The 23,836-nt window shown below is 37.7% G+C and overlaps 1 protein-coding gene and 2 pseudogenes across 3 annotated transcripts in view; 1 reads left to right on the forward strand and 2 right to left on the reverse strand.

Annotated features, from left to right (window-relative positions):
• Positions 1-1,831, reverse strand: part of LOC105420352 (peroxidase P7-like) — a 41,464-nt pseudogene extending 39,633 nt beyond the window's left edge. The window contains exons 1-2 of the transcript XR_016061749.1: positions 1,397-1,831; positions 1,091-1,285 (exon numbers count right to left, since the gene is read on the reverse strand). The product of XR_016061749.1 is annotated as a peroxidase P7-like (transcript). The remainder of the gene's footprint in view (positions 1-1,090; positions 1,286-1,396) is intronic.
• Positions 1-23,836, forward strand: part of LOC18430017 (peroxidase P7-like) — a 55,638-nt pseudogene that overhangs the window by 13,620 nt on the left and 18,182 nt on the right. The gene's annotated exons all lie outside the window — the stretch shown is intronic.
• LOC18430018 (peroxidase 70) lies at positions 8,061-10,877 on the reverse strand. The gene is made up of 3 exons (XM_088875065.1): positions 10,608-10,877; positions 10,063-10,257; positions 8,061-8,849 (listed from the first exon to the last, which is right to left on the reverse strand). The coding sequence occupies exons 1-3, from the start codon at positions 10,806-10,808 to the stop codon at positions 8,301-8,303; spliced, it is 945 nt and encodes a 314-aa protein (XP_088731191.1). The 5' UTR covers positions 10,809-10,877; the 3' UTR covers positions 8,061-8,300.

Here is a 23,836-nt window from a genome sequence, read left to right on the forward strand (position 1 = left end):
TTCAATCGCTGGTCAAACCCATTAGATCGGACTTTTTAAAAAATAAAAACTTTAATAGTATCAAAATAAAAAAATATGATATATAGCAAAACAAATTCGGCAACATTATTTATCCTAAACCAATCGGTTCGATTAGCCATAACTGGTGAAAGACTACTTTGTCCTTGTCTTCTATCAGAATAAGTCAATTACGGTGGACTAAACTGGTCAAGGCACCAATTAATTGTTTGACCATGTACACTGAACAATTCGATCGGATCTTGATAGCTACAGTTGGTCTACTGGAATGGATTTTCCTGGCACATGAACTGAACCTCAAATAATGGTTGATTAGTGGCACCATTGAACTAGAACAGGCAGTGGTCTTTCTCTACTTCTTCCTACTCGAGCAAGTTGATATTTCGAAATTATTGGAAACAGCCAACGAATGAAGGGTATAAGGAAGACGTTACCTATGTCAACGCCCAAAGATATTTTATTTATGGAAAAATAAAAAACAAATCATGACATTGACATTGTCTAACATATGGGGAACTATACAACTATTTACTAAGAAAGGTTTTAGGATTATTTATCTTTGGTACACGGTCGCAGTGACCTCTAATATTGTTTCTTGGGGATAGACGGCCTTGGAAGTTTGAAAATATTTTTCGGAAATTTATCCAATTTAACATCTATCGATACATATAGTTGTGAATTTTTTGAATAACAAATAAATGATTCCCGCTACATAGTTCTTAGAGTCCGAGGATATTTTCTCAAGGATTGTGCTCTCCCCCCCCTTTTTTTTTTTTTTGTTTTGTTTTGTTTTTGTTTGGAATGTTCCAAGGCTTGAGCTCCCCTTCAAAACATTTTCTTACCCATTCATAAAAATATAAGCTATATTCGAAATCAGGGAAATACACTCAAGAAATTTGAATTTACCCTTTGTTTTGCATGCTTATGAAAAATATTACTTCTGTTTTTAATCTAATAAGCTAGGGTGGGAAGAACCCATGATTTGTGTATAGCTATCTAGGCTAATTTTTAGAGTGATGGCTCGAGCAAAGATAAGAGTGCTTAGAGCAATGTTCGTCCATGAGCCACTCACCGCATACACAGAGTCACGAGCTGCCACAGCAAGGATGTCGGCACACGACACCACGCTCCCCCCGCAGGCTTGGTCGACTGCGGTTTTGATCGAATCGATCACCTCAAATCCTCTAGCTGAGTTTGCATTGGCCCTTGAAGTCTTCTCTCCAGTGAAGGTCGAAGTATCGTCAAGAAGGATTGACCCGTCGCAACCCTGCAAATTCAGAATCAAAGAATATATGAGTCGCGTTACACGCACATGTACACACATAGATGAGCCCAACTTGAAGCTCTAGGTGACTGGTTAGACGCTCATGAGTCTCACATTGACAAAGCAATCGTGGAAGTGGAGTCGGAGCAGCGATGCACCCATTCGCGCCTCATTCCGCACGGCGTCCCGAACGATTCTCTGAATCGTTGGCAGAGCCTGAGGACACACTCCATTGTAGAAACCAGGGGAGAGCTGGCCCGAAGCACAAGCAATAAATGCTAGTGTCAAAAGGAAGATAGTACAGAGAGAGTGAGGCGAAGCCATGTCTACAACCAAGGAAAGACAGTAATGAACACTGGTGTAGAGAGCGAGAGGAATTCTTGAATCTTAGTAATACAACACTTGTATAGAGAGAGAGAAGTAGCTTTGATTATAGTGAGAGAGAAGGATGCTTAAATATAAAGAATGTTGGTAATGCAGAGAGAGAGAGAGAGAGGAGAGCTTGAATATAGAGAGAGAAATTGAGGGCAAGATGCAAAGCCAATGCTTGAGTTGATGCAGAGAGAGTTGGGTATTTATAGAGAGAGAGAGTTGAGCAGACTTGCTCTAAAATGTTTTCTTGAAGGACGTCACATTTTATAAGAAAACGTCAATGAAATTTGAGTTTCACGCGTTTGCTATCGGTGCAAGTAATTGTGTATTGACATTCGACCTTTTCTTAGGGAGGATATTGGTCCTCAAGGTATTTATTTAAGTTCTAAACTTATATTTTGTTGAGTTTAATGGGTCTTTGGATGCTAAGTCAATCGGCACACATTGCAAGAAACATATGCAATAAATATTGATTGCTATTTACAATTAATAATTTTGCCAAAAAGATTTACAATTTCTATGGGAGTATACTATCCATCTAGTCTGCTCAATTGTTTTTGGGACTAGATGGTTGTGCCTAGGTTCGATTTTTAATTGCTATTATGCACTTAGCACGGAATTACTCCACCATACAAAATTTCCCCTCTAGAGAAAATATCTTTTAAGGGGTTAAAACTCTCTAAAAACACCTCAAGGAGTCAAAATATCTCAACCATTATTAGAGAGTTTATTTTTTTGTGTTCATTTCAATCAGGTGTCTCTTCAAAAACTAAATTTAATAAATGACCATTACTTTTGATCGACGGTTTAGAATCTAGAAAAAAGGTGTTTCAGTAATTTGAGCCACTTTAAACATCCAAATCCATTTGGTTTGGGATTCCTATATGGGGTGTACCAAAATAATCTCTAGAAAATATTTTCTGAAGAAAGTATATCATGAAAAGCCATTCTTTTGGTCCTCTATTGCTCTCACAAGATGATTGACTTCCTCTCTCTTTCTCTAGCGTTACAAGGTCAAGAGGTTTGCTTTTAGTTTCATAATTATCGTCCCATGATATAAGGGGTACCTGCATGCATATATTTCGCATATTTTAGGCGAGGGACATAACGAAAATTAGATGCCATTCAACTAAATGTTCTTAATAAAATATTTAGGTATTGTAAGAGTGTCAAAGGGTTCATCAGTTAACAATATCTTGGCGGCTTGACGCGATCATGTCAAAGCTACTTCGAGTTCCAACCAATTGCTCTCCTTTTGGGTGGTTTGGATTGGGAATTCTACTTGCTCACCGGTTATGATTGATTATTTATTGGATGAAGGCTACGGGCCGGCTTCACTACCGGCCCAGTTTGACCGACCCTATAAGGAGCTCCAAACCAGCCAGTCCTGGCCTGCACCGGCTCTAGCCTGACCCTACCTAAAAGAAGCCCCAAACCAGACAGTCTTGGCCCGTACCAGCCATGGCCTGACAGCTTATATGAGAAATCGAAACCCGGCACGCCCAGCCCCGACTTAGACTTTCAAAACCCTGCAAACTCGTTCTTGTCTTTTAGAATTTTTTTGCTAGATTTCCTAAATATTAACCTAAAGCTCCTCCCTTAACCAGAAGTTTAATTACCCAACCTATGCTCATATGTTTCGTTTCAAGAACTCCGAGATTCGGAAGCAAGAATCTCGAATATCGAAATCACATTAGGATTATGTACTTAATATGCTAAAACAAAACTAAGTATATACGAAATATAATAACGGCATGGGGAAAAACATTATAAAAACACACAATAAGACGACAAAAATCCACATGGTTCACCATTAAATAAAGAGCTACATCCACAAGAATGATAGACTCAAATTTACCCTGGTGATAGGAATTACAACAAAATTTTGAGGAGACAAACTCATCTTTCTAATCCTCCGCACTACCAAGTCAAAGAACTTTTTAAACCAGATCCATTGGGACGCCACTGCTGACCTTCCATCTCTTTTCTACACCTAACCATTATCTGGGGAGGGAACTTAACAACCACCAAAGACTTACGCATACTAAAAAGGAATACCTCAATCTTGTTCTCTATAATAAACCACCCTCTGTGGAGGAAGAACCATTGCATAGATGAAGGTTATTTTTGTTAATTTTTTTTTAATTATGAAGTTTTTTTTGGAACAAAATGTTTTATACCACTATGATAATTAATGACTATTCCATCCGAGGTGGCCGGGAAGGAGAGATTGCGAGCAGGGAAAGAAAGGGATTCGACGATTGATTAATCAGCCGATCTCACTCGAGATGTGCTGCCTCTAACCAGTCAGGATGTTAGTTGTTGTTGAGTGGGTCAACCATCCCTTACTCGCTCAGACATTTGCGTCTTGACGTTAGGACGTCTATCCCACCGATCCGGACACTGAGGAAGACGGAGTGAGGGCCTTTGTTGGGTTTATGTGGCTTTCAAGGGCCTTATGAGTGTTTGTAAAATGAAATGATATAGCAGAACATGAACTCAATGGGAGTGCGGTCCCTCATAGACCATACTAAGCAAACGATATTTGCAGATATCGGACTATGCTTGACGATCTAGGTCAGTCGGTTGGAGAAACCCATGTCACTTGGGTATAAAGAACAAATTGAGAAGGGTTCTAATGGGTTAGCCCTTGATGAGGTCAGAGAATATGCCCGTATGAGTGAGTCGAGGAACTGTGTGACCCTTGTGTGTGATGGTGACCTACAGAGACGGGGGCCAAAGCCTCATCCATGTGCCATCACACGGTATGCATATCGATAGATCGTTCGAGAAAGCCAGAAATCCACCTTTTAGGGTGAAGCCTATGCATGTGTGAGAGATACCCCTATGTGCCATAGAGTTGTGGTCGCATAAGGTCTTGGTGACCTTGATTTGTCTCTAGGAGATGACTTGAAATCCACAGATTGGGATTGCGATCTATTGGCTTATCGGCTGGACTTTGGTGACCCGCTAATGAGCGCCTGCTTGGACTGTGGGTCATGGGAAAAATTGAGTCAGTCTTATAAAGCAAGTATGGTCTGTAGTCCACAGTTGAAGGTGGAGTGCCCCATGATTGTTGATTCCTAAACTATATGGACCATTTTCCCATCATATTAATTTAATTGTGTTTATTTTATTATTAAAATGATTTTCGTTTTATTATTTGATTTTTTATGAATCTCTCAATATTTTATTTGTGATTTTTTAACTTATAAAAATACAGTTATTGTTCTTACAAAGTTATTAAAATTAAAATATATATTTTATTTTAAATTGTTTTATTCAATTTAAAAAATAATATTTTTTTTATTTTATGGGGGCCCATAGTGTACATGGGCCCCCCATTTGGGATGTGGGTGGGGCCCTACGTGCGCCACAAAAGGGTGGCACGCCCTCTTTGGATTCTCTTGTTTGCTTTTAAGATACGGTTAGTTTGATTGTGGTATGTGGTCAAATCTTGGAAGGGATATATTGACCATGGCTTTATCTATTTTATAGCAAGTTTGTTTTAAAGAGATATTGTCTATTTGTATTGATATGGATCTTATATTTTTTATATTTTATAGTATTTATTTACTTGTTATTATTTGACATATCCTTATGGAATATGTGACATGGATCCTGCAATTTTATAGAATGCATGATATTTATTTTATTTAAATATATTGATGGGAAAATGGTTTAGGAAAGGGAGATAACGATTCATGCACATTTCATAATGTTGATGACCCATCTATGGAATGAATGGCTCATATCTCTCACCCCACAAGTCACCATTGATCGGCGGTCTATGTACAATATCACAAGAAGAGGTAAAAAAAAACCTTAAGAAACCCTAATCTTATTGAAAGCCTATAAAAAGGGATTGTCTCTACCCAAAAAATCTCTACACCTTATCTCTTGTACCCAATTTTCATATTTCTCTTTTATATCCCACAAAAGGGGCATGCACCACTCTCTCATCATTGATCTCTCTATCTCACATTGTGAAAGAACCTAAGGGTTTAAGTTATGGAGTTCTTCTCTCCGATCTCTTAAATATAGATTTACGGCTAAGGGTTTTAGGGCTTAGCAAAAAAAAGAGAATCCATATCTCTCAAACTCGGTTGCTAAGAGAATTCACCTAGGGTTTGAGTTTGCGATCAAAAGGGTTCATGTTCCATTGGTGTGGCTTGGCCGAAATTTGCTTTTTTGGTTCGAGATTGAAGCTAGACCGTTGATCCCTTGCCATTGGATGGTGGTGACTCGTTGTGAGGTGTAATAAACTTGGTTGAGGTAATCTCCGGCACTTTTCTTTTTGTTTCTTTCAACCTTATTGTTTATTATTAAACATAGTGCATAGTTGTTTCAATGGCATCAAGTTGTTAAAATCTTGGTTTTATTGTTGTGTTGATTTTATTTTGAAATTTATCTTATTATAATAAAGACCACCTGTAAGTAATCTTTTGCCCAAAAAAAATGGGTGAAAAAAATAAAATAAAATAAAAATAAATGTATTCCCCGGTAAAAAATCACATAGGTCTTTCTTTCAGTCTTGAGCAAAATGATAAAATTATTTTTGGATTAATTTTGGCAAGGCAAATTTTAGTTAGTTATAAAATAGTTACAAAGTTGTGTGCGAGTGTTCACCCCAAATATGCTAAAACTAACTCTAACCTAGAATAGCAAAATCAAGAATGGCTTGATGACTTGGTGGCAGTATTGTCGAGCCCCATGGTGAGATCTCTGATACCATTCTCATCAAAAGGTTGGGGTCCAAATCCCCACTGACTTACCACTCTTAATTACCCAAAAAAAATCTAAAATAGAAAAATCAAATAAAACAACCCCCATCCAAGTGCGGTTTCTTACATTCTTTAATATGAACAATTCCAGCCACCTCAGATTAAGCGTGATTTACGTACGGACCATAAAATTTTAAGTAAAATATGAAATGCTTCACTTAATTTAGGGTTTATTGAAATTGCCAAACATCAAATGCTCCCAAAGAACTATCATTTGAATACATAATCATGATAGTCAAACTCCATATATAGCATGGGGTGCATTTCCTCGAAGCTATGGAATTTTGTCTGTCTCTATTACGGGACGCAGCCGAGTCCACTGGGACTTACCGTGTCACTTGGCCTTGCCTATATGGGCCGGCCAAGTTGCCCCGAGTTGAATGTACATAAATAATAATAATATTATTAACCCTCAAAATACTTAAGACAATTGTATAAATGTTTTACATATAATTTGGATTTTGTAGTGTCCATCTACTTAAGATGAAAAATGATGAAATGGGTCATTGTTTTGCTTTTACTATTAGAATTCCTTTGTAGGCGATAAGATGAGAGAGAGTGGACATAGGTAGGCTGACCATGTGTGGGGCACATCCAATACAACACATGTTAAGAGTGAAAGTTAGCTCAAGTGGAAGTCTAAAAAGGGACAAGAGATAGACCCAAAAGCACATGGTTAGAAGTAGTGAGGAAATATATGGGGCCTTATAGCCTCTCTGAGCGTATGACCCTTAATAGAGCAGAATGGCAGGCCAAGGTTCGTGTAGCCGATCCCGATTAGTTGAGAAAAGGCTTTTAACGATGATGATAACGATATATATATATAACGCTAGTCTAGATTGGGTCTGGGTCCATGGGAAACTTGGTCAGGTCAGGGTTGACCCCGACCCTTTGCAACCCCTAAACGCATGGTTTCAAAAAGTTTGGAAGACCCTGCTTCCATTATTGCAAGTTCCTAGATCTTCATAAGATTCCCTTCGTTGCAAAGAACACTAATAAATTCATCCGGCTAATCCCTTAACACAAATCCGTGTATGTATATATTTAATTTCTAGACCCCAACTCCGGATCGGGTCTGGGCACATGGGAAACTTGGTCTGGTCAGGGTCGACCCCGACCCTTTGCAACCCCTAAACGCATGGTTTCAAAAAGTTTGGAAGACCCTACTTCCAGTATTGCAAGTTCCTAGATCTTCGTAAGGTTTCCTTTGATGAAAATAATACTGCATAAATTCATCCAGCCAATCCCTTAACACAAATCCATACATGTATATATTTAATTTCTAGACCCTAGTCTGGATCGGGTCTTGACCCATGGGAAACTTGGTCAGGTCAGGGTCGACCCCGACCCATTGCAACCCCTATTGCATGGCTTCAAAAAGTTTAGAAAACCCTGCTTCCATTATTGCAAGCTCCTAAATCTTCATAAGGTTCCCTTGGATGAAAGAATACTGCACAAATTCATCCAGCCAATCCCTTTAACGCAAATCCCACCCCCTTCATACATCGCTCAGTCTCTTACCCAGCTTAAACGAGCTCTTAAACTTGGAAGAAGGCACATTGAAGAAGACAATAAATAAAGGGCATAGTAAAAGAAAACTCATATTACCAATAGTCATGGCATTTATTCATCAACTTTTATTCATTAATTCTCAAAATACATATAAAAAATCGTCATGATTGAAACCTTGAGTGGTCCATTAATCAACATTCCTGGAAAACAGTTAGAACAGACACTTGCACAAAATACAATTCAAGCTTTTTAAACCTTCACTATAAGAGCACCCACAAGCCATCAAACCTAAAACATAAGAAAAGCCACAAGTTCCCACCCCATTTGAGAGAGAGTCACAAACACAATTCTTAGTTCACCTTTCTACAATTCACACGGATCTCACCCTGGGTTCCAATAAGAGGACTTATAGTGCTCATTTTCACCATAGAGTTAACAAAGTCATTCCCAAAAACCCTAGGGAACCTGGCATATTGCCTCACAATACCATCAGCAGAGCCACCATTGAAGAGCTCCTGGTCAGAGTGAAGCAGTCCCCTCCTTTGAATCAAGTCACCAAAATAGCGTGCATCAAAGCTAGTAGGTGTGCCATCCAATGGTGCCAAGTTGTTGTCTCCCCCAGAAACAGGGCATGAGCCTCTTCTCTGGTTTGCAAAGGTTTGATCAATGTTGGTGTCATTGTATATGCGTCTACGGAAGGTTGCACACCGAGCAAGGCCGATGGTGTGCCCGCCGGAGAGGGCGACGAGGTCACGGGTGTTGAGACCATGGCTTTGGAAGTTGGAGATGAGGGCTGAGAGGTTGGCAAAAGGAGAGGGGATTTGTGTGTTTGCTGCGCTCAAGCTAGCCGTTGTTGAGTCCCTCCTCCCAAGTGGAACTTGCCATGAGGGGCCTCCCAACTGTAATCAAAGGAAATAAGAAGACTTTGTTAGAGAACTGTTGGAAATTACAGCTATTTGTAAGCGTAGTGGGGGCCAAATACCCACTTACTTACCTTCTAGTTACCCAAAAAAGAAAAATATATCGGTGTAGGTGCACCACATCTGGGTTTCCAACCCATCAAGTTTGTCCCCAAAAAGTCCAAAACAACTAAGTATGTGGTGATCCAATGTAGGGAACATAGGACCGCCAAATACAAAAGAATGCATTAGAGCGTAGGGCAGTTTGATATTTCATAAATCCGACCTCCCATGAATTGAGAGGTTCAATATCTTATCCATCACAAAACTCCACAAATAGTAAAAAATAAAATAAAAAATGAACAAGTAAGAAATGAACAAGTAAAAAAATAAATTTGTTCGATGTTTCAAACATCGAACCAAATACAAAACTAAAAACATCAAACCCAGTAAAAAACTAAAAAAAATATTAATATACCCAAAAAAAAAAGGGACCATACAGTTAAATTTCTGAAAATATGGACCAAATGGTGCTTTTGTATATTAAAGTATTAAACCCAAACATTAGATAATCTCTTCTTTTATTTTTATAAGTGTTGATGACTTGGGTGGTATATAGATTTACAATCTAGGCTAGCATCTAAAACTGTGGCACGAGCTGTATTTAAAAATTGAATTGGCCTCGGAAATCGGCGAAAGGCAGGCTCCGACTGAGTGGTAAATCGGTTGTTTGATCAGCTTAACCGGGGAGGTCCGGCTGGTCTAAAAAATGTTAAAAACAAATCTAAAAAAAGTGAAAAATATATCTAAAGCTTGATTAAATGAGCATATATCCAAATGAAGTTGCAAATTAGTGAGAAAAATAGATTTTAAAAAACTGATCTGTGTCTGGAGGTAGTTTCAAAAATTTTAAAAAAATAGGAAAAAAATGTAAAAATAAATATTCATAGCCAAAACAACTTTAAATATTTGCCAAAATGATAAAAATTATTTAAAAACACATCACAAATGAATCCCTTATTTTTTGGGATTTTATATATATTTTTTAAATTTTGTTTAAAATACCCGGCCGGATCACAAAAACCTATTCATTCAGTGACAAGTTCAAATTGACCAGCGAGTTCCAAGTTGGACCAGCCGAATTTACAAACACTGGGCAGAGCCATGGTTCTAAGTAATTAGGAATTTGGCCCGAGCCATGGGACACACTCACCGCAACCACGGAGTCACGAGCAGCGACGGATAGGATGTCGGCACAGGACACCACGCTCCCCCTGCAGGCCCGGTCGACGGCCGTCTTGATGGAATCGATGACCTCAAACCCTCTCACTGAGTTTGCATTGGGCCTTGCTGTCTTTTCTCCCGTGAAAGTCGCGTTATCGTCCAGAAGTACAGAAGCATCGCAGCCCTACAAATTCAAGAGGATAGGAGCCATGAGCAACATCGCAATTGATCATGGCGCTCACTCTGCCTCTCTCATGCACACGCAATGTGACCATGATTATAATTGAGCCCCTCTCTCTCACCCACATTGTGCAATTATTAAAATTGAGCCTTCCTCGTGCGCGACAATGCAATAATTATAATTAACCACTCTTATTAGAGCATTAGGCTCACACTCTCTCTCACACACACATGACAATGATTTTATTTAAGCATACTCTTAATAGGATTGGACCCTCTCACTCAGTCTAATTCGGGTTGAGAATGGGTGGATTGTGTCCGGGTTGACCTCGATCCAGACAGTTTACGTTAGACATTTACAAAGCAATCATGGAAGTGAAGGCGGAGCAGTGAGGCCCCCATGCGAGCCTCGCTCCTCACTGCTGCTGCCACCATTCTGCTAATGGTAGGCAGTGCCTGAGGGCACACTCTATTGTAGAATCCAGGCGAGAGTTGGCCCGAAGCACAACCAACAACTGTTAGTGCCAAAAGGATAAGAGAGTAACACGAAGCCATGTCTCTACTTGTTAGAGAGAGAGAAGGGTTTGAAGAAGGGAAAAGTAGACTAGTGCGTGGTAGAGAGAGAGTGTGTGAAGGGTATTTATAGAGAGAGAAGAAATGGAAAAATTGGCTATTCAATGAGGAGACTGGAGTATATGAGGAAAAGTCAGAGCCGCTTTGAGATCACATGGATGATTTCGGTGGCAAGAAAAGGCTACTCTATTAAGCATTTGACTTTCCTCGTAGGAGACATCGATCCCAATCATAAATTTATTCAAATGCTGAGTGGTTTTATTAGGTAATTGCACCTCCAACTCAATCGACCCCATTTGCAATTTGCAAGTAATCGGTGCAATAAATTTCTTTCTCTGCGTAATAAATGATACTGTCGGAACGTTTGGTAATGTATTGATTTTCCGATTTTGACTAAAGATTTTAGGCACGCGTACATTTATTCCCTAGGCTCTCAAATATAGGGGTGGCGATAGGGTCGACGGTATCGAACTGGAACCGACCCGGACCCAACCTTAACACGATCATGCATCCTACCGTTTGATTTCCAAGTTTATCATGAAAGTCTATTGTGAGAAGCACTCACTCTTGTGTGTCCTCTCTCTCACCTCGTTCCATGCACCATCCCACAAACAAAAGACTTCCTAAGTTTTGGAACTTTGAATTTTGAGGGGTTGGACAGCATATGGGCCAACTTTTGCTTAATCAGGTCAAGGGATCCAGTTGTGGGCATCGGTTGGTCAAGCTTTACATGTCAATTTACCCTATAATTTAGCGGAACTGCATCTGTGAATTTGTTTATAAAATATAGACGACCATTTAACCCAAACTAGCTGTCACAATACCTAATATTCTTCACAAATTTTATTTTGGAAGTCTCAATAACTAAGACTTAGGAAATGAGATAAAGAGAAGAACTAATTTAATGATTTCCAAGCGTTTTGATAAGCTGGAGTCAATGATGTTCAGATTTTTTCCGATTAGGGTTTGCCATTTGTTAGCTTGATTTTTGAGAGATAGAGAGAGAAGTTTCGAAATCTCAAATGCCATCATTATGTGATGTACAGTACGTCTCTAAATGAGAGAGAGAGAGAGAGGGGGGAGAGAGAGTATTCCAAAGGGATAGTGTTCCAAATGCCATGTATGTACATGATGCCGTGTTGGAAAATTCGACTCAGGCCGACTACTTGGCCCATTCCCCAGCCAAGTATTAGCTCAAGTCCGAGTAAGCCAAGTACTCTAGCATCAAAAAATTATTAAATAAATAAATAAATTAAGTTAAAATAGAAAAAATATAGGGTAAATTATAAGGGGTTTTTTAGAAAGAATCTATTTATCTTTTGTGTATTGAGGTCACAATCATTAGACGTCAAATTAAATGGCTTGGGGTGAGTCACAAAGTCTTAAAAAAAAAAATTTGGAACTTTATATCTATTCAAAGACAGTCTTACAATGACTCATTTTGAAATTTAAAGGTGACTTCCATGTACAAAAGATAAATGATCTCTTTGTAGACAATCCCAAACTATAAATAACCTCCAAAATCAACTTTGTAGACATCTTATACTTGATATTTTTAATATCGCACTCTAAACCGTAATACTATTTTTTCTTGTATTTAATCCATTCAAATAAAGGGTTTAAGACTAAGATGCCCTTTTTCGCTCTCTTCCCCTAGGTTTTTCTAGTTATTATGGTAACACTTTCTCCCTCTACTGCCCTCTCCCTCTCTCTCACTTGCTCTCTCTACCCGCCCTCTCTCTTTATTTCATTCTATCCATTATCTCTCTTCCCACTTTCTCTCTCTACCTGTCATCTCTCTCATTGCCCCTTCTTTACCCGCCCTCTCTCTCTTCCTTTCCTCTAAATACAACCAAAGAAAATCAAACACTTTCTCTCTCTGTCATAAAGGCCGTTGAGCATTGGCCAAAGCTCTTCAAAAAAGCCTCAATCTCTGCATCTCCAATGCCAAAACCACCAAAACCGTGTCCTAGAAGACCCCAAAACCTCTCCCTTCAAAACCTTCAACTATGTCTTCGACCCTCTCGCCCCCACTGCCACCGCCAAATTTAGCGACGTCTCCAACTACCCTCTCGACTCCGCCTCTGCCAAATTTAGCGACAACTCCGATTACCCTCTCGACTTCAGCTCCAAAATCTAGCAGGAGCAGCTCCTCCTCCAACAATGGCACCAACTTCACTGAAATTTTGCCAAATTTAGCAGTGCTGCTAACTTCTCGACACTTCTTTTTCTCCCCTGGAAAATCCGACTCCTTGATCCATGACATTGGTGTTGTGGATCCGCTGTCGAAAAAAGATCGGGAGACTTCTCCAATGTGGCCGAATATATTGGGTGAAACTGTTGGGCATCCCATCCCATGAGGGGAGCACCAATGGAAATTGCCTGACTAGAAAAATGCAATTTTGAAAAGCCAAAAAGTGATGACTTGTTGACCAAGTCATTATCCCATGAAAATTCGATATCTGTAAAGATATCATCTTATATCTTAGTTGAAAGGAGATAGAGATAAGCCATATTTTAGGAAGTTATAGAATGTTATTTTCATAATTGTCATTATCTCATTGACTCGTATCAAGGCAAAAATATAGGAGGTTGTTGACTTTCTCTAAAGTAATATCTTCATGTGGTCCCCGTATGAGATGAGATAAAGATAAATATGTTGGTTAAATATTCTACCTCAATCTATCCTATAGAGCGATAACAAACCATAAAAAGCCCTCACATGGGTAGGTTGTATTTACTCTTGGGTTTTAACTAAAGCCACATCTATGGGCTATTTTTGGCCATGTATCTCTTTTGGCCCATTTTTGGGTCGGACTTTTCTTGGTGTATTGAAAGTACAGGAAGCCTTCTTTTGTAGAGAAGATGAGATAAAGTAATTATTCTCTTAGAGAGAAGAAATACAGAGAGGGAGAGTATCCTTCTCCAAGTGAGAAGGAAAAGAGAAAGAGTTATCATTTTTTGAGAGAGAATAAGAAGATAAAGAGTATCCTTTTTCTTAGAGAGAATAAGAAGATGAAAGAGTGTAAGTGATCATCTTAAGCATTTTATTTGTTGAGAGAGAAAAGAAAGGGAAGGGAAGAAAAAAATAGAAAGAAAGAACATTTACTTTTAGAGAGAGAAAGCCTTTAGAAAGGGAAAAAAGTTTATGAGAGAAAGAAGCACTTCAGAGAGAAAAAACCTAGAGAGAGAATGTCTTTAAAAGGAAATTAGTGAGCCGAAGAATACTTGTCTATTGGAATACTATTGTAACCGTTGAGTTAATAGTAGATTCGTCTTTTTCTATTGTGGACGTAATATGAAATGTGAATCATGTAAATCTCAGTGCCAGTACGTTTAATTTTCTTTAATTTGCATGTTTTCCCACTCATACACACAACCATCGACTTCAGCATAATTTTTGTGTCCCATAAATACGTGTTCCACTGCCCGCATCCACATTCGTGTGAGAGTATACTCTAATTGGGCGAGCCTAACAAGCGGTATCAGAGAACAGCAGGAGTTGCGACGATCAAGACTCATCGATTGGATCTGTATATCGATTTTCAGTAATCGATGGTCGCTATGATGCAGTCTAGGCAGGTGGGGAGCTTACTGATGGAGTTGTTTACTTTAAAGGAGCTTCTTTCTTGTTATCTTAGGCTTAATGAGGAGTATTCACATAAGTTTATAATGGGGGCTTTTGCTGATCTTGTAGAGAACTTGGTGTTCGGGAAACGACTGGAAGTTTGAGTTTATTGGTGATTTTGGGATTGATAGGACGGCCAGAATTTGATATTTAATAATGGTTATTGGGGTGGTGAGTCTCCAGGATCTGAGTTTTCGAGCCAATTTTACCGTTGAGGAGTAGGGAAATGAGAATGATATTTTGGCATTTTGGCAGTATTATCAAACTCACTTCTTCAACCAAAGCTTTCGGATTTTAGGCATAAACGGAAGAGAAGCGAAGTATGGTGCTTCCGCTTCGGTCAGATTCAGGCCGCTTCAGGCTATTTCGATCATATTCAAGTCTTCTTCAGGTATGCTTCGGGTCTACTTCGGCCAGCAAAAAAATAGCCATCTAAAAGTTTTTTTTTATTTTAATTCTTTTCATTATTTATATATGTTATATATATAAATATCCCGTTTATTTATATTAAATTAAAAAAATCCGAATTCTTCATTTGAATCGACGGAAGTACCAGATTGCTTCATTTTTCTCAACAAACCGAAAAAGACTCCAAAACGAATCTAACAACGATGTGTTTTGGTTTCAAGCCAAAATGCATAATTAGCACTAAGAGAGCCCAATAGACTGTGAGTGTGAGAGAGACAAAGTGATCGAAAATTATGGTAGATTGTGGATTTTGGGGATTTCGGGAATTTACCAAAAGAGCGAGAGAGATAGAGAGGGTGGGTAGAGAGAAAGAGATAGAGAAAGTGACTTTAAGTAGAAAGAGAGAGTTTGGGCCGAGAGAGAGAGAAAATGGGTTTTTTCTATAGAGAGAGTTTGGGTACAAGAGAGAGAATGAAATGGGTTTAAAATTTTATGTAGAAAGAGAGAACGAAATGGGTACAAGAGAGAGACCGAAATGGGTTTAAAACATAGGGGAAGAGAGAGGATAAGGGAATTTTGGTCTTAAAGTTTTTGATTTTGTGACTTGGGAGGAAAGGGGGGTAAATACAAATAAAAATAGTATTGGGCTCTATGGTGTGATACTAAAAGTATTGAGAGGTGGGATGTCTATAAAGTTTATTTTAAGGGTTATTTATCATTTTCTAAAAAATATATTCGAAGTACAATTTAACAAAACACAACTAAATATCATTAAAAAAGTAGCTGTAAAATATATTTTAAAAAATGAGTTTGTGATTGGGGCTATTTTTAAAAAAAATTTCAAAAAAGATGAAAAACTATAAAAATAAGTAGTCATGGCCAAAATACTTTCCAAGAATAGAAATCATAAATAAACATGGTACAAATGTATTTCTTGTTTTTTGGTATTTTTTATAATTTTTTAAAACTTTTTTAAAGATCCGGAGTTGGACCTCCAACCCGGGACGACTCTGGCCTTGCTACTCAGCCGACTTTTCGTTCACTGATATTATGTGAGGTACAACTAAATGGGTACTTGTCGTTCATTTTTGATGACGGACGGTGGGGATTATCTTCATTTGACACATACACGTTCTCTTGGTTTCTGGTAGTCTACAATCTCCAATGTCGCCCTTCGGCGCACAATGTACCGCCCAACCCATGGTGCATAACTCAGGTACACTTTCGAAATTGTAAATTAAAATGAATATTGCCCAAAAAGTAAAAGCAAATTTCCTAATACTGACTATGCTACTATGGTAATAGATGTATAGTGTGCTCATGTGTTAGTACGCGCTTCCTGCCATCCAAAGATGACAATGGACTGCGTGGTCCCGATAATATGGACTTAACCAATGAAATATTGCTTGAGGACATGAGACTTGATTGGGCTTGGACTAGGGCCACATGGCCCAATTTGTCATTGTTTTCAGTATTAGGATTTAAGAGCTTTTTTAGATGCGAAAACAAGAATCCCAAAAGCTAGATCCCACAAAGATCGTGTTTTTATCCAACTAGAAATAAAATAGGAGAGAGTATGAGTCATAATACGAGAAATAAAGTATGAAACACACACTCCACATGAGCACAAAGATTTATGTGGTTCATACCAAGAGGGCTACATCCACAGGACGACAAACTGAAATTCACTATACCGATGAAAGTTACATCATAGATTTTGGAATATAAAGTTAAGCAAAACAAATCCTTGTAGGCCTACTCTTCCGATCGGCACGTCTTTATTCAACAACTAAATTGTTGTCCAGGAAGATACCCTTGAGAGTAACCGAGACTTTCTCTCACTATCGATTTTCAGTAATCGATGGTCGCTTTGATGCAGTCTAGGCAGGTGGGGAGCTTACTGATGGAGTTGTTTACTTTAAAGGAGCTTCTTTCTTGTTATCTCAGGCTTAACGAGGAGTATTCACATAAGTTTATAATGGGGGCTTTTGCTGATCTTGTAGAGAACTTGGTGTTCGGGAAACGGCTGGAAGTTTGAGTTTATTGGTGATTTTGGGATTGATAGGACGGCCAGAATTTGATATTTAACAATGGTTACTGGGGTGGTGAGTCTCCAGGATTTGAGTTTTCCAGCCAATTTTACTGTTGAGGTAGTGGGGAAATGAGAATGATATTTTGGCATTTTGGCAGTATTATCAAACTCGCTTCTTCAGCCAAAGCTTTCGATTTTTTGGCATAAACGGAAGAGAAGCGAAGTATGGTGCTGCCGCTTCGGTCAGATTCGGGCCGCTTCAGGCTATTTCGATCATATTCAAGTCTACTTCAGGTATGCTTTGGGTCTACTTCAGCCAGCAAAAAAATAGCCATCTAAAAGTTTTTTTTTATTTTAATTCTTTTCATTATTTATATATGTTATATATATAAATATCCCATTTATTTATATTAAATTGAAAAAATCCGAATTCTTCATTTGAATCGACGGAAGTACCAGATTGCTTTATTTTTCTCAACAAACCGAAAAAGCCTCCAAAGCGAATCTAACAACGAAGTGTTTTGGTTTCAAGCCAAAATACATAATTAGCACTAAGGGAGCCAATAGACTGTGAGTGTTAGAGAGACAAAGTGATCGAAAATTATGGTAGATTGTGGATTTCGGGGATTTCGGGAATTTACCAAAAGAGCGAGAGAGATAGAGAGGGGGGGTAGAGAGAAAGAGATAGAGAAATTGAGTTTAAGTAGAAAGAGAGAGTTTGGGCAGAGATAGAGAGAGAAAAATGGGTTTTTTCTATAGAGAGAGTTTGGGTACAAGAGAGAGAACGAAATGGATTTAAAATTTTATGTAGAGAGAGAGAGTTGGGGTACGTGAGTTTAAAACATAGGGGAAGAGAGAGGATAAGGGAATTTTGGTCCTAAAGTTTTTTATTTTGTGATTTGGGGGAAAAGGGGGGTAAATACAAGCAAAAATATTGTTGGGCTCTAAGGTGTGATACTAAACGTATTGAGAGATAGGATGCCTATAAACTTTATTTTAAGAGTTATTTATCATTTTCTAAAAAATATATTCGAAGTACAACTTAACAAAACACAACTAAATATCATTAAAAAAGTAGCAGTAAAATATATTTTAAAAAATGAGTTTGTGACCGGAGATATTTTTTAAATTTTTCAAAAAAAATGAAAAATTATAAAAATAAGTACTCATGGCCAAAATACTTTCCAAGAATAGAAATCATAAATAAACATGGTACAAATGTATTTCTTGTTTTTTGGTATTTTTTATAATTTTTTAAAACTTCTTTAAAGATCCGGAGTTGGACCTCCGACCCGGGACGACTCTGGCCTTGCTACTCAGCCGACTTTTCGTTCACTGATATTATGTGAGGTACAACTAAATGGGTACTTGTCGGTCATTTTTTATGACGGACGGTGGGGATTATCTTCATTTGACACATACACGTTCTCTTGGTTTCTGGTAGTCTACAATCTCCAATGTCGCCCTTCGGCGCACAATGTACCGCCCAACCCCTGGTGCATAGCTCAGGTACACTTTCGAAATTGTAAAATGAATATTGCCCAAAAAGTAAAGCAAATTTCCTAGTACTGACTATGCTATTATGGTAATAGATGTATAATGTGCTCATGTGTTTGTACGTGCTTCCTGCCATCCAGGGATGACAATGGGCCGCGTGGTCCCGATAATATGGACTTAACCCATGAAATAATGCTTGAGGACATGAGACTTGATTGGGCTTCGACTAGGGCCACATGGCCCAATTTGTCATTGTTTTCGGTGTTAGGATTTAAGAGCCTTTTTAGATGCGAAAACATGAATCCCAGAAGCTAGATCTTACTAAGATCGTGTCCTTGTCCAACTAGAAATAAAATAGGAGAGAGTATGAGTCATAATACGAGAAATAAAATATGAAACACACACGTCACGTGAGCGCAAATATTTATGTGGTTCATACTAAGAGGGCTACATCCACAGGATGACAAACTGAAATCCACTATAACAATGAAAGTTACATCATAGATTTTGGGATATAGAGTTAAGCAAAACAAATCCTTGTAGACCCACTGTCCTGATCGGCACGTCTTTATTCGACAACTAGATTGTTGTCCAGGAAGATACCTTTGAGGGTAACCGAGACTTTCTCTCACTAAAAAGAGAAACCACCTAAAATCATCATAGGAACTGTTTCTCTGAAAGAAACCAGCTTCTCAATCTAAGGGGAAGCCTTGCCGTTGCATTTCCGTAAGAAGCTTTCTTCTCTCTACAAGAAACCAGCCTCTCAATCTAAGGGGAGACCTTACCGATACATTTCCGTAGGAAGCTCTCTTCTCTCTAAGGAGAGGCATTGCCACTGTATCTCTGTAGGAAGCTCTCTTCTATCTAAGGAGAGGCTTTACGGCTGATGCAAAAGAGACCCTAGACCTTTCCCATATGATGACTCAAGTAGGACACACATATTCCTTCATCTTTCATCCCATATATATAAGGTTAAGAGTTCACACTAATTTGGAGTCCACAGTAAATAAAAACTTCCGATAAATGTTACATATATCTCAAGAACCAAGAGTCTTAATCCTTTTGGATTTTTATTTCGTTTAATAAACTTATCAATATCAATCTCAATCCCTCATAATATGAGATTTCTTTTTGTAGATGATTTTGGATATCACCATATCCAACATTCTGTTGTATCATTTTTACCTTTTTTGCGTCTATCAGGCTAAGTGTGTCCTAGAGTGGTCTGGATTGCTTCAACATTGGTTCGGGCCGGGCTTGGCTCACTCCTACAGGGACCCGACCAATCAACGACGATTGGCATCTTTCTGTTGCCCATAGATCACTGACCATGTACCTTAAGCATCATGATTGTAGTTATGGGAAAGCTTAGCACTCAATACTAAATAAGAAGAACATGCACCACGAGTTATCATCCATTTGACCACTTTAAGTATGTTTTATTGCTAATGTGAAGGCCTACAAAATAAATTTGATCATACAGCCAAAGTTAATCTTCTTTAACTTGTGCAAAGATAGGTTAAACCTTTGACCACGAGACAGACATTGTTTATGCTTAGTTTGAATGGACCGGTAAACATCATTAAGTAATTCAGAACCACCTCAGTCCCTTTCTCCATTCAGCCTCCTTGTTTGTTCCAAGCATTGTTAGAAAAACCGGGCGATTTAACTGGTAACCGTCCAATTAGATCAGAACCGGCCCCTATCTGGTTCTGGTTTGCAGTGGTTTTGATGATCGAACGGTAATTTAAAAATAAAAATTCAAAAAAATGTCCATAAAATTTTTAAAATAAGAAATTTGATTTGTAATACATTTTTAACATTTTTTTACATTATGGTAAATATTAAAAATTGTTTTAGTTATTAATACTTACTTTTAAAATCCATTTTGTTCATTAATTTTCAACTTCATTTGAATGCGTTTTGTTTTAATCATTCTTTATATGATTTTCATATTTTAGTATTTTTTTTTTTTGCATCTTTTTATTTTTTCCAACAAATTTTTGGCTGACCAGGACTTGCCCGATTAGAACAGTTGAATTGGCCAGTTTACCGGTTAGGCTGGTTAAACCACTTCTGACCCCATGTCTGGTTAACTGTTTCGGTTCGATTTTTAAAACACTGGTTCCAAGAGAGTATAAGGAAAAGCTAATGCAAATCATACGCCTATTTACTTGACGAAAGGGAATGAACTTCGTTTCCAGGTTTATGGATGTAAGTCAAAAGGTTGTGGAACGCCTAAAAAAAGGTTACCCATGAGCAAAGCCAGTGATAGCCAAGTCATGTCAAAGCCCAAGTTGAAGAGGGCTTTGACGTTACTACTATCGTAACATAAATGGATATGTTTTTGGGCGTCATGAAGGAGACGATATTACAAAGCAAAGTCTTGAGAACGTTGTGATCTTTCATGGTGATGACTTCAAGGGTGATGTTGTTGGAGACATTGGTCTTGGACTTTTTGTTCATGTTGCACAGGCCGCCTCTATAGGTGCTGATATTGGGAATGTTAAGCTACAAGTAAACTATAGCTAAGCCGCACTTTTTGTGTGTGTCTACGTCAAAAGCACTTGTTTGTAGAGGGCACTAGAGAGAGCAAGAGGGCTTGCCCCTGGCAGACAGCAAAGGAGGTAATGTACAACCATTGATGTGGTTTTGGGATATTGGTATCTTCTTATTGTCAAATCCTATAATCCCTCTTGTTTAGTAAATCTACTTGTTTCCTTTCCATTGAACATAGTCTTTTGGGATGAATCACGTAAATCTTTGAGCCCTTGTAGTCTTGTTATTATGTTTTATTCCTCATATTAATATTGTAATTAGTACTTGCCTATTTATTAAACAGTGTAAGTAACAATCTCATGGGATTTCGACATTAGGATTTGTGTTTCTACATCTAAGAGGGTTTTGTGAATCACCAGAGGTCCGGCTATTAACGCGTCAAACCTGTTTTTTTTAGGAATTTGGTCCATCAATTTAAGAACCAAACTGACTTCTCAAGGACTAGTTCTTGAGAGTAATAAAGAGGAATTAGAAAAATTATGAATACAAATATAGATAAAGAGGCGAATTCCTGATGTCCGTACTTGCACGGCAAAGATAAAAGAGAATCACAAAGGTCAACACTTGTAAGTGGTAATGATGGTCCCTATCGAGCATTCGCAAAATCAAACCTGAATGGTTAACCGGATATGGGCTTGAAAACGATTTAACCTGCTTAACTGGTAAACCGGCCGATTCAACTTGTCACACCCCAAGAATTTACAATACTGATATTTTTGAGATGTGACAGTCAAAACATATATACATCTCTTGATAGGACAAATTTACAGTGACAAATTCTTACAAAGTAACAAAAGAAAGTTTAAGCACAACTACAATATCTTTCAGAGTTGATCCTGACGAGCACTCAAAATGAAACCGCAATTATCCTGAAAAAGTGTTTACCATAATTTGATGAGTTTGGCTACTCAGTAAGTGATCATCATAATCCTAAAATAATCATGGTTGAAAGATATCAATATTTTCAGAAAGGAGATCTATTAACAGAAATGCATTAACAGTTTCACTTTCAAATATGCATAATTAAGTATAATTCGAATAATTGAAATGCATATAACATTTTAACGGCAGTGCATAACTCAAAGGATTTCACAAATTACCCTACTGACGTCCCAAGTAGGTCACCTATATATCCCATCAGTATCCTGATGGGTCCACTTAATCCCTATCGGGGTCTCAGATAGGTCCACTTAATCCCTGCAGGTCCACTTATACCTCACCGGCATACCGGATGAGTCCACTTAATCCCTACCGGCGTACCGGATACGTCCACTTATACCTCACAGGCGAACCGGATGAGTCCACTTGCATACTTAAAGTATTTCTAAATCTCTTTAAACATTTGAAAGCAGCAATATCATGTACTCAACATATTACTGAAATTATTAATATGAATTTCACTTAAACCATTAATAACAATCACTTTCAATAACATCTCAAAAATAACCAGTCAAATATTTTGGGCTCAAATTTAGAAAGGTAGCAGTTTGTAAAGACATTTTGGCATAATTGCCAATCTATTATGTATAGAAAAGTTCTTATAAAAATTCAAAAATACGGAATTATCACAATTTATGGGATGTCAATTTGCAAATAAACATTTCACAGACAATGCTATAATCAAATGCAAAAATATCAGTTTTCAAATAATAAGGCAATCATTTGCACATGAATTTACAATGTCTAAATATTCAAAAACAGTAAAAAGAAATGTCACAATTTTACTAAAAGCAAAAATATCACATTTAATTCTAATAATTTTACAGTATCTAAAATTTTCTAACAATAGACAAGAAAAATAAATAAATTTATTTTTTAAAAAATTTACAGCATTTAAGATTTCTAACATAGATAAAATATCACAATTTTATTAAAAAGATTATTTTTTAAAATAATGTGGTCACTTGCGCATAAAATTTAGCACGCCTAAAATTCATGATAATAAACAGAAGTAATTATTTCATTTCATTTTTAAAAAGAATGGATTATTTTTCAAGATAATGTAGTCACTTACTTAAAATATTTGAGAGGGAGCTTCCGATAAAAATTAGGCTAGAGAGAGAAAGAGCTCACTGCGTTTCAACTAGAGAGAGAAAGATCTCAAAAATTTTCTAAGGTAGGAGTAATCGCCTCTCCTATTTAAATTCTTAAAATATTTTATTATATTATTTTATTAAGTTACCCCTCATACATGAGGTATAACAATTATATTACACCTGCACTTTTAAAGCCCACGTCCACTAAAGGAGGTGGCAAGGCAGCAAAAAACATAAACCAAAAGCTTTTAAAAGTAGTGATGATCCCTAAAGACCATCATGCTCATATGGCCAAAACCGAAACCGGTCGCTGGCCGTTTCCGATCCAACCGGCCGGTTAGCGGTTAGATCGGCCTGTTTTGTGAACACTATCTCGAACAGATAAGGTCGTTACTCTTAAAAAGCATTTTAGCAAGTGGGTGTGTGTGAAAAATTCAAATCGTTTGATTTGTACAGTATATGGATTAGAGACCAACTAAGAAAAAGGCATCATCTTCTCGAGTCAAAAAATTTTATCAGAGGACGAGCAACTAAGAATGCTGTTCTTTACTCTATTATAGTATACTAGCCCTTTGTTTTTAAAGGGATATAGCATAACGCCTCCCAAAGACCAGCGCATAATGCAATAGAGAAGTGGTTTTGGAAGAGATGACAAAATAAAAACTTCTAGCGCGAAAGAAACCATATAAAGATAACTGATCCTTTTTCTTTTTCTTTCTCCGGGTAAACAAAGAGAAAGAAATACTAAAAGATAACATCTTTCATCATATAATCCCAGAATATCTGTTTCTTCAATCCAAGATAGCCTTTTTCATTAATAAAGAGAAAGAAATTCTAAAAGATAACATCT

Source organism: Amborella trichopoda, chromosome 8, assembly GCF_054954075.1.
Source record: "Amborella trichopoda isolate Santa Cruz 75 chromosome 8, AtrichopodaSantaCruz75HAP2 v2.0, whole genome shotgun sequence".
Classification (NCBI taxonomy): domain Eukaryota; kingdom Viridiplantae; phylum Streptophyta; class Magnoliopsida; order Amborellales; family Amborellaceae; genus Amborella; species Amborella trichopoda.